The 13,059-nt window shown below is 35.3% G+C and overlaps 1 protein-coding gene across 1 annotated transcript in view; it reads left to right on the top strand.

The window, feature by feature from the left end:
• Positions 1 to 13,059, top strand: part of Gucy1a2 (guanylate cyclase 1 soluble subunit alpha 2) — a 291,599-nt gene that overhangs the window by 162,284 nt on the left and 116,256 nt on the right. Inside the window, exon 5 of the mRNA XM_063256136.1 lies at positions 11,424 to 11,909. Coding sequence (XP_063112206.1) covers positions 11,424 to 11,909 — 486 coding nt within the window. The remainder of the gene's footprint in view (positions 1 to 11,423; positions 11,910 to 13,059) is intronic.

Below are 13,059 nucleotides of genomic sequence, written 5' to 3'. Positions count from 1 at the left end.
GATTGGCCAGTGGGTAGTCACCTAGGCTGCACCCCGGCGGCCCCCATGTCAGTTTAAGGTGTTTATTGGGGAAGGCAGGTTGCCACCCTGTTGCAGCTGTTTCACAGCCCCAATAAGCACAAAAATATTCTCCCGGGGAATTACAATATGATCTGCCCCCAGTTGCTGCGGGACAAAGGTAAAAATGACTTTGTTTGGGACATCGGAGCCCTGAAAAGAACCAACAGGGTGTGGGCGCAAACCATGGACTTCCTGATTCTATCCAAGTCCAAACCACCTCTTGGTCTTTCCAGTGACTAAGCTCCCATTTCTTTCTTTCTTTCTTTCTTTCTTTCTTTCTTTCTTTCTTTCTTTCTTTTTTTTTTTTTTTTTTTTTTTACCTCGACTTGTAAGAATGGATAAGCTCCCATTTCCAGGGTAGATAGGGCGGTACGGAGAAGGGAGCGTGGCAACGCCATTTTTTTTTTTGTCTTTTTAAATAAAAACAACCCTACATTTATTGCTCCCAGTAAAAACGTAAGGGTAGACAGAACAATATGAACAAACATTTTACAAATACTCCCAAGGAAAATCACTTAATCAGCTGCCTTTTTTATATGGGTACACACTATAATTGACATTTATCTTAATTGCCTGCCATTGCTTCTCACTGCTGTCTTAATTCATTGATCATGTCTAGTTGGAGACACTTTGCAGCAGAGTAATATTATCTCCTTTCAGCCTGATCCTACCCAGTTGTTTTCTTGACTTGATTTTAGAATGAATTTCTTCTGCATCATCTAATCACTGGGTTTTTTTTTTTTTTTTTTTTTTTTGTCTTTTTCCTTTTTTATCAGTACCAGGGATTGAACTCACAACCGCCTGCTTGCAAGGCAGGTGATTATGCCGCTGAGCTGAATCCCCAGCCCCCCCCCCTTTTTTTTTTTCACCACCAGAGTCAGTATGGAGGCTGTGCCATTTTGAGTATCGGGCGGTGCACGCCATTTTGAGTACCCTCGTTGCCTCCAGACAAAGGGAGTGGCAGCATGTCGCCATCTTGAAAAGGCTCCAGGATATCAAGGACCACAGAGCCAGGAGGGCTGGGTGCCTTAGATAAGCTGGGTGGAGTACAATTGCAGAAGGCAGATAATGCAGCTCAGAGACTAAAATCCAATATGAAAAAGCAGTTACAGGAACCTTTTTCGGACCAAAAACTTCATAATAGTCCTTAAGAGCATCTCCTACTCTATTCCACCTGTTTAAATTAATGGTACCCTCTAGGGGGAACCATGGACACACTGAATGTATAAACTGAAACTACTTTATCAAATCTTTGTCTTATAACCTTAATCTCTCTAGTCTTGAGTGCCTCCCTGAGGCCAGTCACGAACAATTCGTGCTCACTGAGTGCTTGCCCATGCTAATGCCGTTCACCTACCGTGATTCAGGCGAGACGTAAGGTGGCTGTCTGCACGGATCACAGGAATGAAGTCTTTGAATCAGTCACGCTGGCCAGCGCTTTACTCCTGTGAACGGTCCCGCGTCGTTATCCCTCGTGCCAGGTGGGGTCCCTTCGTGGTCGCAACTTGATCCGCCCCACGTTGGGCGCCACTTGATCCGGCCTGCGGACCAGTCCGTGGGTCTCACCTGGAGAGGGGACAGGGGATGGGGGGCAGGGCAAGAGAAAAGAGAGATGGAGACAGGATGTGATTCCAATCGAGTCTCGTTTAGTTTCAAAATGGCTAACACTTATATAGGGTGGGGGGCGGGCCAAGGACAGGAAGAGGGCACAGAGTGTTATCTGATAGGTCATCATCACATCCAGATATATGACGTAAGCAGGAGAGGATTATGGGTAGTTTAGGTGGACATGAGGATCATGGGAAATGTAGGCTGACACACAAAATGCCCTCAGGCAGGAGGGGCAGGCCAGCAGCAGCTATTCAAAGCCGCTCCCTACAGTTAATCGATTACATATTGTCATCTTAAAAATATTTGTTCAAGTTACAAGATTAAAGCATATAAAGTGGATATTCAAACAGTGAGACTGCAAACAGTTCTGTTCAGTGATCCAACAAAACTCAGTAATATCATTGTCTATCTTATACACTTAAATATACATGTCATTATACTATTTAGAGCACTTTCTTTTCCTCTCTTTTGTACATTGACTATTACACATTTTGGGTTTTATTGCTCCCACAGTTCTTATTACCTTTTTTTGGAAGAGAGTAAAACCAAATATGACTTAACAGAACAGAGTTGGTTGAATCAAAAGGGTGGACATAATAGATAATGTAAAAACATAATACAAGGTGATCAACAATGGTTACCATAATGCCTCCTGCTATTTCAAATATCATCAGTTACAAGAAAATTGAACAAAACTGTCAAGAACGAGACCAACAAAACCAAAACATTGGGGACATTACAGGTCTTCAAAAGTAGATAATAGTCAACCAGTATGGGCGTCATAATGAATTGCACTATCTTCACAGCTGTTGCCTAATCTTTCGAACCTGGTACTATCAAGCAAAGCAGAATAGAGGAACATCAGTCAAAACAAGATGGTGAGAGCAATACAGGGCTTCAAATCAAGTTAATAGACTATCAAAGTGGGTTACTATAATATATCCTGCTTTTTAAAATTTATTTTTCCTTTAATTAAAAGGATAAAAATAAAAAAGTAAATAATAAAGTAAATAGTAAAATGGAGGTTGAGATAAGAGCGGGCATAACAACTAAACAGTGCAGATCAAAACATAACCATTTAAGCAAATTAGTGTTTCACCACAAAATAATCCCGACATAAAAATAGTTACCATATTGTCTCTTTCCTTGAGATCTTTGAGTATAACTTCGTATACTGTAGCATCAAATATATCAAAACAATGTTAAACCATTCAAGAGAATGACAGTATTACAGGGTATTTAGAGTCAACTAACAGATAATGAACTATAGTTTCTGTATAATCTCCTTGTCTATAAAAGTTTTTGTTTATACTATCACATATGATAAAATCCAATAAGATACAACATGTTAAGACCTATGGAGACAGAAGAACAAAAGCCTGATGAGACTTCAAAATAAGATGATACCAAATCAGCACTACCTATTATGAGGTCATTTTCTCCAATATAGCTGTTCCTATCATCCAATCCTCTCTGCCTCATTTCTCTTGAGCTCTTTTTCTGTCATTAGTTGTCAGTTTGTCTTCTTCATTTTGTTTTCTGCTCCATTCATTGTGGCCTCTCTGTCACTGTTTCTGGATTCTTTGTATTTTTCTTTTTTAGAATATCCTGCAATATTCTCTGTAGAGTTGAATTTGTGGTTGGATATTCCCCTAGTTCCTCTTTATCCTGAAAGCAAGTTTTTTTTGCATCAATTTCCAGGGATAGTTGTTCAGGATATCTCAATCTTGGTTGGAGGTTATTATCTTTCAAAACTTGAATTATTTCCCCCCATGCTCTTTGTAATTTGATGGTTTGTGCTGAGAAGTCTGCTGTAATTCTGATGGGTGTTCCCTTGTAAGTGATCTGTTTCTTGTCTCTGACGGATTTTAATATTCTGTTCTTATATTGGGTTTTTGGAATTTTGATTATTATTTGCTTGGGTATAGCTCTATTTGGGTTGTAGGTAGCTGGAGTCCTGTATGCCTCATATATCTGAGTATCTTTACCATTTGCTAAATTAGGGAAATTCTCTTGGATTATTTCTGTGAATAGCTTTTGTTGTAGTCCATTTGTTTGTGTCCCCACTTCTTCTCTTATGTTCTTAATTCTTATGTTATAGATCCTCTTATCATCTTCTAGTTTTTGTATTGTTGCTGTTTGTTTTTTTGTTATTTTTAAGAAGTTTTTCATTTCATGTTCCCGTATTACAAATCTGCCCTCCAGTTCAGATAATCTGTCCTTAGTTTCTTTCAAACTGTTATGCCAGTTTTCGATAGAGTTTTCAGTTTCCTGGTAATCTCTTTGAACCTGCTTCATGTATTCTACGTGTTCTCTATTTTCTCCATCAAACAATTCTCCCCTCTTTTTCAGTTCTTCCATTCCACTATCTGCTTTTTCTTTGGTGGTGCTTAGCATTTCTCTGACTATTCTGCTTATGTCTTGCTTCAGGTCATTAATAACTTCATTCCTGAACTCATCTATGAGGCTCTGGAGATAGCCTTTTTTGTCTTTTGGTGGCATGTCTGCTATTGCCTGCTTCTCAGGATTGGGGAAATGGTGAGAAGAGCCTTTCTTTTTGCTCGCTCTTCCCATATTCTTTGTCCCTTTTATATGCAAGCATATATAGGAGGCCAAACTTCCTTCCCTGTCGGCCACAGTCTGATTGAATTGCGCCAGCTAGGTCTTCCTGCCCACGGCGGCACACCAGGGAGTTACGGATTGGGCAGCCTATGCGGGGCCCGCCCCTCCAGGTCAAGCTACCTAAGGCTTCACCACTAGGGTGCACCTTCAGGCGCTGGGACCTGGGTTGTGCTAGCCTACTGGGTCTCAGCCAGCAGCGTCACGTAGGCTAGGCGCTGCTCACCAATCCTGCTTGAGAGGGGGATATGTGACTGAAATCACTACAGCGCCCTGTTCCAGCAAGTCTGCCCAGTCCCAGAATGTCCTCTGATGGCGCCTCCTAGACCATGGAGAGTCCCAGTTTCCCTCACTCACTGGAGGTCGATGCAGGACTCCCTGCCCGCCCTGCTCTTAACTCCGTTCACTGATTCCTGTTCTCAGAGCTCTCGCCTGTCTCTCTCCCTGCTGAGCCAATTCAGATGCAGCAGTGGTGGCAGGAACCCCAGATTGTGGCTTCCAGTGGTGAGGGCTCCAGCTTCCATGCTCAGGTTTTATCTGTTCCTGTTATAGCACCAGGATTGCATTCCCAGTTGGTATCTCTCAGCCCAGTTCATTCTTGGGTAAGCAGGGTATATCTCCTCTTGGTTAGGATTCCTCACTCTGAACCATTCCTGGATTCTAAGCTGGGTCTCGCAGAAAGCCTGCATAGCTGCTGCTATCTGTCCACCATATTTCATCAGGTTCCCTTTTTAATTTATACTTACTGGACAATTGATATTTGAGACAGAATTTCTCAATTATGGTTGATGTTTAGAATCACATATAGATTGTGTTGAAATAAATAATTGCTGAGCCCAAAAACAGAGATTTCTGATTCAAATTTAGGGTAGTACAGAATCTATAATACAATGAGATAACATTTATTGAAGGCCAATGCGGCCAGGTACTATGGTTGATTCACTACAGGCCCATTTGCATTTGTATTACAGCTGTTTAAGATAAATGCTGCCATCATTTCCTTTAAGATGTTTTCCAGTTTTTTTTAACTGTCTCATTCCTTTGTTGCTTGTTTGTCTTTATGATTGTACACTCACTTGTTATTAATACTCTTAACTGTTCCAATATCTATAGTTTTGGATATTTACATTTAGTGTTTGCTTTCAATATTGAGCATTTTGAGAGCCTAAATTGGAGAATATTTTAGATGCCAGTGACTGTAGTCTTCTTTGAGGATGAAGATTCAACTCTGGAAACTCCAACTGGACTCCCATTATGCAGTCCCAAGGCTCAAAACCTCAAAGTGGTGTTGTTTCCATATAGTTGTTGGGCAATCCACCTTGTCTCTGCCCCATCCATGGACCTGATCAAGCTCATTCTTTTTTTAGCTGTTAGTTTTATAATGTATTTTTTTGCTTTGGAGAAGTGTTTTTGGACACTTCTGCTATCACTTTAGAGACTATCAATGCCAATGCTTCAAAGATACTTTATTAGAATCCATCTGTGCTATAGCTGAAGGGTCTCTCATCCTATAACTTTTTCTTTCTTTTATCCTTCTCTCCCTCTCTAGGTCCTTTCCCAATATGATTTGCTCTATTATTCTATTAGAAAATTTCATCTGCCTGTGCTGTAATTTTCATAGTTCTGCTTATCACTCTTTCTTCGTTCCCTCCTTCCCTCTTTTCTTTTCTCTCTTCCTCCCTTCGTCCCCCTTCCCTTCTTTCCTATCTTCCTAGTCTTCATATATATATGAAGAGTAGAATATATATACATATACAATGTACATGCATTATACAGTATACAATGTGCATAATATAATAGATCTATCTCGAGCTAGAATATATACAAGTATCAAGAGAGCGGATGCTGTTTTAAACTTATCTGTTTTTAGTAGAGTAAAATTCATACAAATAATTTTTCAAATTTCTGTGTAACATCTTTAAATATAAAAAATCTCTGTGATTCAAGTATTAATTCATTTCTTACCAATAAACAAATAAAACATAATTCCTAGCCAAAGTAATGGCCTAAATACTGGAACTATAGATTTAACTGGGGAGTTATGTTGTTTAATACATGAGTCAGTAGCTAATATGATTATATTAGATAAAATTTGAAATTTATAACTTATAATTTAGTTCTTCAGTCCTGCTAACCATATTTGCACCATCATAGGAATTTCTTTTGAACAACGATAATTTATATAAATTTTTTGCCTTGAAACTAGATTTTATAATTTCTTTAGCCACGGTAAATGCCCATGACTAAGCAATTGTCCTGTTATTTGCATTAGAAAATTCCATCTGCATTATTATTTCTTTAAGTTTACTTATTTATTGCCAAGCTTTCCAGTATGTAACAGTAAGTTTTGCCAATCACAGCAGAAATTCTAGATTTTTTTTTAAATAGTTAATACAATTTGGCAAAAATGCCCAAATATTTTTTGTTACTAAGAAGCAAATTAAACAGCCACCCTTGATATATACCCTATTTCTGATTCATAGGATAAATGAAGGAAGAGAAAAAAGTTTTAACATAAATGCATACACATACACACATAGTCACATTAATTGTAGTAATTGAAAGTTTATCTTCTTTTAGCCTATCGGAATATTCTTGTGTTAAATTGGCTGGGGCACAGTGGTCAGGGAGATTTTAGTCAGCCTAAAGGCTCTCTATTACTATGAGGAGGTTTCATTATCTTTATGCAACAGTGTTAGAACTTTTCTTGGAAAAAGGGTAGTATTTCATGTTTTTGCAGAATATTTAAATATATATATATATATACCAGCTATTAAAGTACAATCCAAATTCCCCATGCAATATATGTGTGACAGTGTAGTGAAAAAGCACCTCAAAAGAACAGGGTAACTGCAGGCAACAAAACAAGGGAGATAGTCAACTCTATGCCTTTTAATGTGTATGATTTACTGATTATAGGAATGTACTGAAAAATAAAATCATTTTCATCCTTTGGGGAAAAAGGCAATCTGTGCAATGCAGCATATTAAAAACTACATATCAATTTAATATTCCCCTCATAGTGTGAAATTTAATGCATGTTATATAAAAATGAATAAATAAATATTTCATGATTGGAAGATTCACTCTAAAGAATGCCAAAAACATTTATTGGTGTACTTCTTTTAACCGTAAAGCACAAATCTGTTTCATCTAAATAGTAAATGAATTCTGTTATGACTTAAAAAATAGCATCTAATCGTGGAATAATAGTCTTGGTTATGTTGTTCACCGGCTTATCTATCAAGACAGAATTCAAATCCATTTTTACAGTAAGTTTCTAAGAATAGAGTGCAAGTAAAGCTAAATACTAACACATGGAAAAATAAAGTACAGAAGGACTAAATGTGTGAGAAGTTACGTTTTGAAGCTTTTTTGATTAATTTTTAAAATAAAAACATGAATTTTATATAATCACATTTGAACAAAGTCAAAATTTCAATCTATTGAATAAATAATAGTTTAGTTAGCCTCATGTTATTATCCCAAACATACAGATACATCATTTTTCATCATTTATCTCAGTAAAAGGGAGAGATTTTCTGATTAACTTTCTGCATAGTATAATTTGAGGTTATATATATATATATATATATATATATATATATAATAAATATGTATAAAAACAATGAATAAATAAGTGAATGAGTAATTGTCATCAGTTCAGTCAGTGTGGCATGTTAAAATGTCAGTAGCCTTTTGGGAGAAAATAGGTTTTGTTTCAAAACATTTCTTTCACTAAGTATAGTCTAAGAACCAAAGCACAATCACACAAATGAAAAGATACATATGAATTGCAAAAAGGAAATAAAAACTTATCTGTATTGTTTGTATTTATTTATTATTTATTTTTATGTTTGAAATTTTGTCCCTAAATGTGTTTAGTTTTATCTTTGTTGTATGTAACAGGATTTCCTTCTGGAATCTGAAGGACATTCCATTCCATTGTACATATATGGTACTTTTATGGTGTATGCATACCACATATATTCATTCGTGCCTTAATGAGCACTTAGGTTAATTATATATTTTGGCTGTTGTAAACAATGCTATAATTAACATAGGGATGTAAGTATGACTTCAACATGGCTATTTCCTTTCCTTTAGATACACAACAAATAATGAGATTAACGGGTCATATTGTAGGCGGACTTGTAGTTTTTTGCAGCACCTCCACATTATAGATATACTAACTAACATACTGACATTTTTATTATAGTATTGTATTGTAGCTTTATAGTATTTATTATAGTATAAGTATTTTTATTGTACTTTCATTTTTATTATAGTCATTCTACTATATGTGAAGTGATATCTCACTGTGGCTTTAATTAGCACTTCCCTCATGAATAATGATTTTAAATTTTTTATAATATTCCATTGTGTAAGGATCAGAATATATTGTGAGAAATGCATTGTTAGGTGACTTTACTGGTGTTTGAACACATACACACTGTCTTATACAAACTAGTATCGCTATTTTACTGGATGATATAATCTTGTAGGACCACTGTTTTATGTGTGGTTTTTCATTGACCACAGCATCATTATGAGATGCATGACTATACCTCTCGGCCATATGTATGTCTTCTTTTGAGAAATGTTTAGGCTGTTTGTTCATTTAATCATTACTGCTTATTTGTGCTATCCAGTTCAATACCTTATATGTTTATTTTTTAATCGTGTTTAATTTGTAAATATTTCATCCCATTATGAAGATTGTCTCCTATTCTGTTGTTTTATTTGCCAGAGAGATTTTTAGTTTAATGTAATCTTACTTGTTTATGTTTTAACTTTGTTTCCTGTAGCTTTACAGTCACTTCCAAAGACATTGTCACCTAGACTATTACCAACGAGCTGTCTCACCATATTTTCTGCCAGTAACTTTACAATTTTGGGCCTTATGATTCCTTATAAGTCTATAATCTCTTTTGTGTTGATGTTTTATTGTATGGATAGGTATCTAGTTAAGGGTCTAGGTAGGGATCTACTTAAGGGTCTCTGTAAGGGTCTAGTTAAGTTCTTCTGCATGTGGGATATTCAGTTTTTCATCACCCTTTATCAAAGAGATTGCCATTTTTTCATTCTATGCCCCTGACATTTTTGTCAAAGATTATTTATTGTAAATATGTGGTCTTGTTGCCAGACTCACTATTTACTTTAGTGGTTTGTCTGTCTGTTAATATGCATGCATGCTGTTACACTTAGTTTAGCTATGGAATATATTTTTTGAAGGTTAGAAACTATGATGCCTAAGCTTTGTTCTTTGTTTAAGATTTCTTTGACTGTTTCTTTTTTTTTTTTTGTAATGGCTTACTAATTTCATGTTTGGTTTTCTATAGTGTGAACATTTTCACAATTGTAATATCTTCAATGCATAACCATAGTCTAGCTGTCCTTTTGATTCTTGTTCAGTATTTTTCATCAGTGCTTTATAATTTTCAATGTGTAGCTCTCTCCTTGGTTAAAGTGATGCCTAATACTTTTTACAATTTGTCTTTTTATTTATTACTTTTTATTTGATATTATTTTAAATGGAATTGTTTTATTGGTTCCTTTTTTGGATAGTTGCTGTTTGTATATAAAAATACTACTGATTTTGTCAGATTGATTTAATTAATTTATTAATTCTAATAGAATTCTGGGAAGTTATTGGGTTTTGGAGGGTTTTTTGGTGGTACTGGGAACTGAACACAGAAGCTTTGCATTTATTTATCTCTCTAGTGCTTTTTAAAAAGCTTATATTATATTATTTTTTAAGTTTTGATACAGGATATTGCTAAGTAATCCAGAGTGGACTATAACTCCTTCTGCTTCAGCCTGCCAGATTTGAGATTGTAGGCATATGCCACTGTATCTGGCTACATTTTAGTTTTTTCCATAAAAAATCCTTGGGTTCTGAAAATTGAACCCATCACAGATTAAAGCTACTCAACAATAATTGTTACATACTGTTTGTTTGTTTCATTAATAAGCCAAATTACTTCATGAAATGAAAAATAAAGGAAAATAATTTTGCTGAATGCATTCCATGTGGAAATGGTGGAAAATGACATAGATGACACTGGTGCACAGTTCCAGTTGGTCAGCACTTTTCCAGTTTGTTTCTGGTACAATATTTCTTCTCCAGGTGTGCTGAAATACCTCAGTTTAGTCCAAGTGACTATATAGATAGCTAAAACCTGTGTCTTTTTTCCTTTTGTACTGGTGCTCATCCTTTCTGAAGTTGCTCATTGAGGTACCCAGCTAAGATTACTGAATCTTACATTCACATTTTTTTAAACTGTTAATCCCCCAAATTCACAGAATGAACATAAAGTGGAGGGAGAGGGTTAAATTAGTAACCCTCAGATTCTGACTTATTGATTGAATTCTATAATGATACTTTAATTTGGGGGTTTGTTTTTAGTTTTATTAACATATTGATTGAATAGTAGTTATTTTCTATTAATATTGGCTCAATAATACTTGATTTAAGCTGCTTTTAATACTTTGTGAACCGTTTACTTTAGTCTGTTGTAGTGACTTACATTTTCCAATAACAATGACTGGTTTAAAATAAATGTAGATGGCACCAAATAATTATTTTGATTCATTTTAAGCTTTTAGATTTATATTTTGAAAGAAGTGTTATTTTAGTGACAGTTAAATGTAATTATTTTGACATTTATCCTAATTGTATTATGACCCAGTCTGAAAGTTTTTAAATTGACATATAAAACATTTCCATTACATACCTGGGAGTAATCTGATCTTGAATAGAAAATGTTTCCTACTTCACTTTTCATGATCTCATTTTGCATTTTATTATTTCTCTTTAGAAAGGTAGTTGAGGCTGGGGATTTAGTTCAGTGGCATAAGCGCCCGCCTGGCAAGTGTGAGGTTGTGAGTTCAATCCTCGGTACCACAAAAAAGAAAAAAAAAAAAAGGTAGTTGAGTGAGATACAAAATAATTGTTTCTATTCTGAAACATGCAGTTTATATTGACTGTACATCAGATTAAAATTTGCATACATGAGTGCACCAAGTCAGCATGATAAAAGAAACATTTCTAATTCTTCATCAAATAGCATTATTATTTGTTAACTTACAGTGTGAAGACTACTAATCAGCATTCCATGTTAATTTCACAGGTTATGGAAATCAAAGGACAAATGATTCATGTACCAGAATCAAGTTCCATCTTGTTTTTGGGCTCCCCATGTGTGGACAAGTTGGATGAACTCATGGGTCGAGGGCTGCATCTCTCAGACATCCCTATCCACGATGCTACCCGGGATGTCATTCTGGTGGGTGAGCAGGCAAAGGCCCAAGATGGCTTGAAGAAGAGAATGGATAAATTAAAGGCCACGTTAGAAAGGACTCATCAGGCCCTGGAAGAAGAGAAAAAGAAGACAGTGGATCTCCTATATTCTATTTTCCCTGGTGATGTAGCCCAACAGTTGTGGCAAGGACAGCAAGTGCAGGCCAGAAAGTTTGATGATGTCACCATGCTCTTTTCAGACATTGTTGGCTTTACAGCTATTTGTGCCCAGTGCACTCCGATGCAAGTGATCAGCATGCTGAATGAACTGTACACCAGATTTGACCACCAGTGCGGATTTCTGGATATTTACAAGGTAATGGGGATTAAATAGTAAATCAACATCTTAATTAAATTGCAAAAATATATTGCTAAATTTAAACTTGGTAGAAATTAATCTGTACTTCTTAATTTTAGAAAGTTTTACATTTCTGGTTGATGAGTAAACATTCTTTATGAGACAACTTACAGTACTGACATAAACCTTGAATGATGAGATTGCTCAGGAAGGAAGAATATCTACATAGCTAGTAATCTAACTTCATTATTATTATTATTAAAATTAAACTTGCTGAATTCCAGGCAACTTTGAATAATGTAGTTATTCTTGTTTAAGAAATCATTTTCAAATATAAGCTAAGATTTTTAGTTGACAATTAAAAGGAAATAAAATATTGAAATATATATTGAAATGGATTATCATTTAAACAATGATTAATCTGTTTTATACATTTTCAGTTAACTGAGACCTCTTTAATTCTAAAAGGATGAATGAAAAGATAGTGGTGTTTCACAAATGACCAATGGCTTTTAACGTAAGCACTTTATTTCCAAATTATTTAATGAAAAACTCTAAATGTGTATCATTCACCTTTTATTTGTTTGATTTGGCAGAGTCTTTGTTAATTTCTTATTAAAATCATTGCAATACATCAAATAATTCATTCCCACATCTACTTAATGAACAACTCTGCAACTTTATGTGGAATTTTACATAAAGTACTCAATGTCAGAATGGATGGTTTTTTATACAAAGAGTGGTGACATCAGTAACTATTAAAAGTTACAAACAGCAAATTTTTGTTTTCTTCTTTCATAATCCATCTAGACCACCCACTTCTTTTTATAGTATGATCTCCATATAGGCAGATTAGGAAAAAAACCAGATTGACTTTGTAAAGTTCATATTATGATCTAAAGGGTGTTTTCATTAAGGTGTGGATTTGTGGAGGAAACAATACTGTAGCTCTATTTTATGCAAGATACAGTGTACAATATTTCATTTAGTCTCTTATGCATGGTAAAGTATGGAAGATATATGAGGGATTTGTCTTCTTACAAAAAATAAGAATTATTACATAAATTATCTCTAACTTCTTTATACTCTTGCAGAGGTAGCGAAGTGTCTGATTCTAAGCCAGAGTGACACTAAAATCTGTCATTGTGATAGCCTGTCATCTGCAAGA

Source organism: Cavia porcellus, unplaced genomic scaffold (genome assembly GCF_034190915.1).
Source record: "Cavia porcellus strain 051 isolate PalLab524CR breed Dunkin Hartley unplaced genomic scaffold, mCavPor4.1 scaffold_9, whole genome shotgun sequence".
Lineage (NCBI taxonomy): Eukaryota > Metazoa > Chordata > Mammalia > Rodentia > Caviidae > Cavia > Cavia porcellus.
The sequence above is the reverse complement of the archived record's forward strand: the minus strand, read 5'-3'. Positions and strand labels throughout refer to the sequence as shown.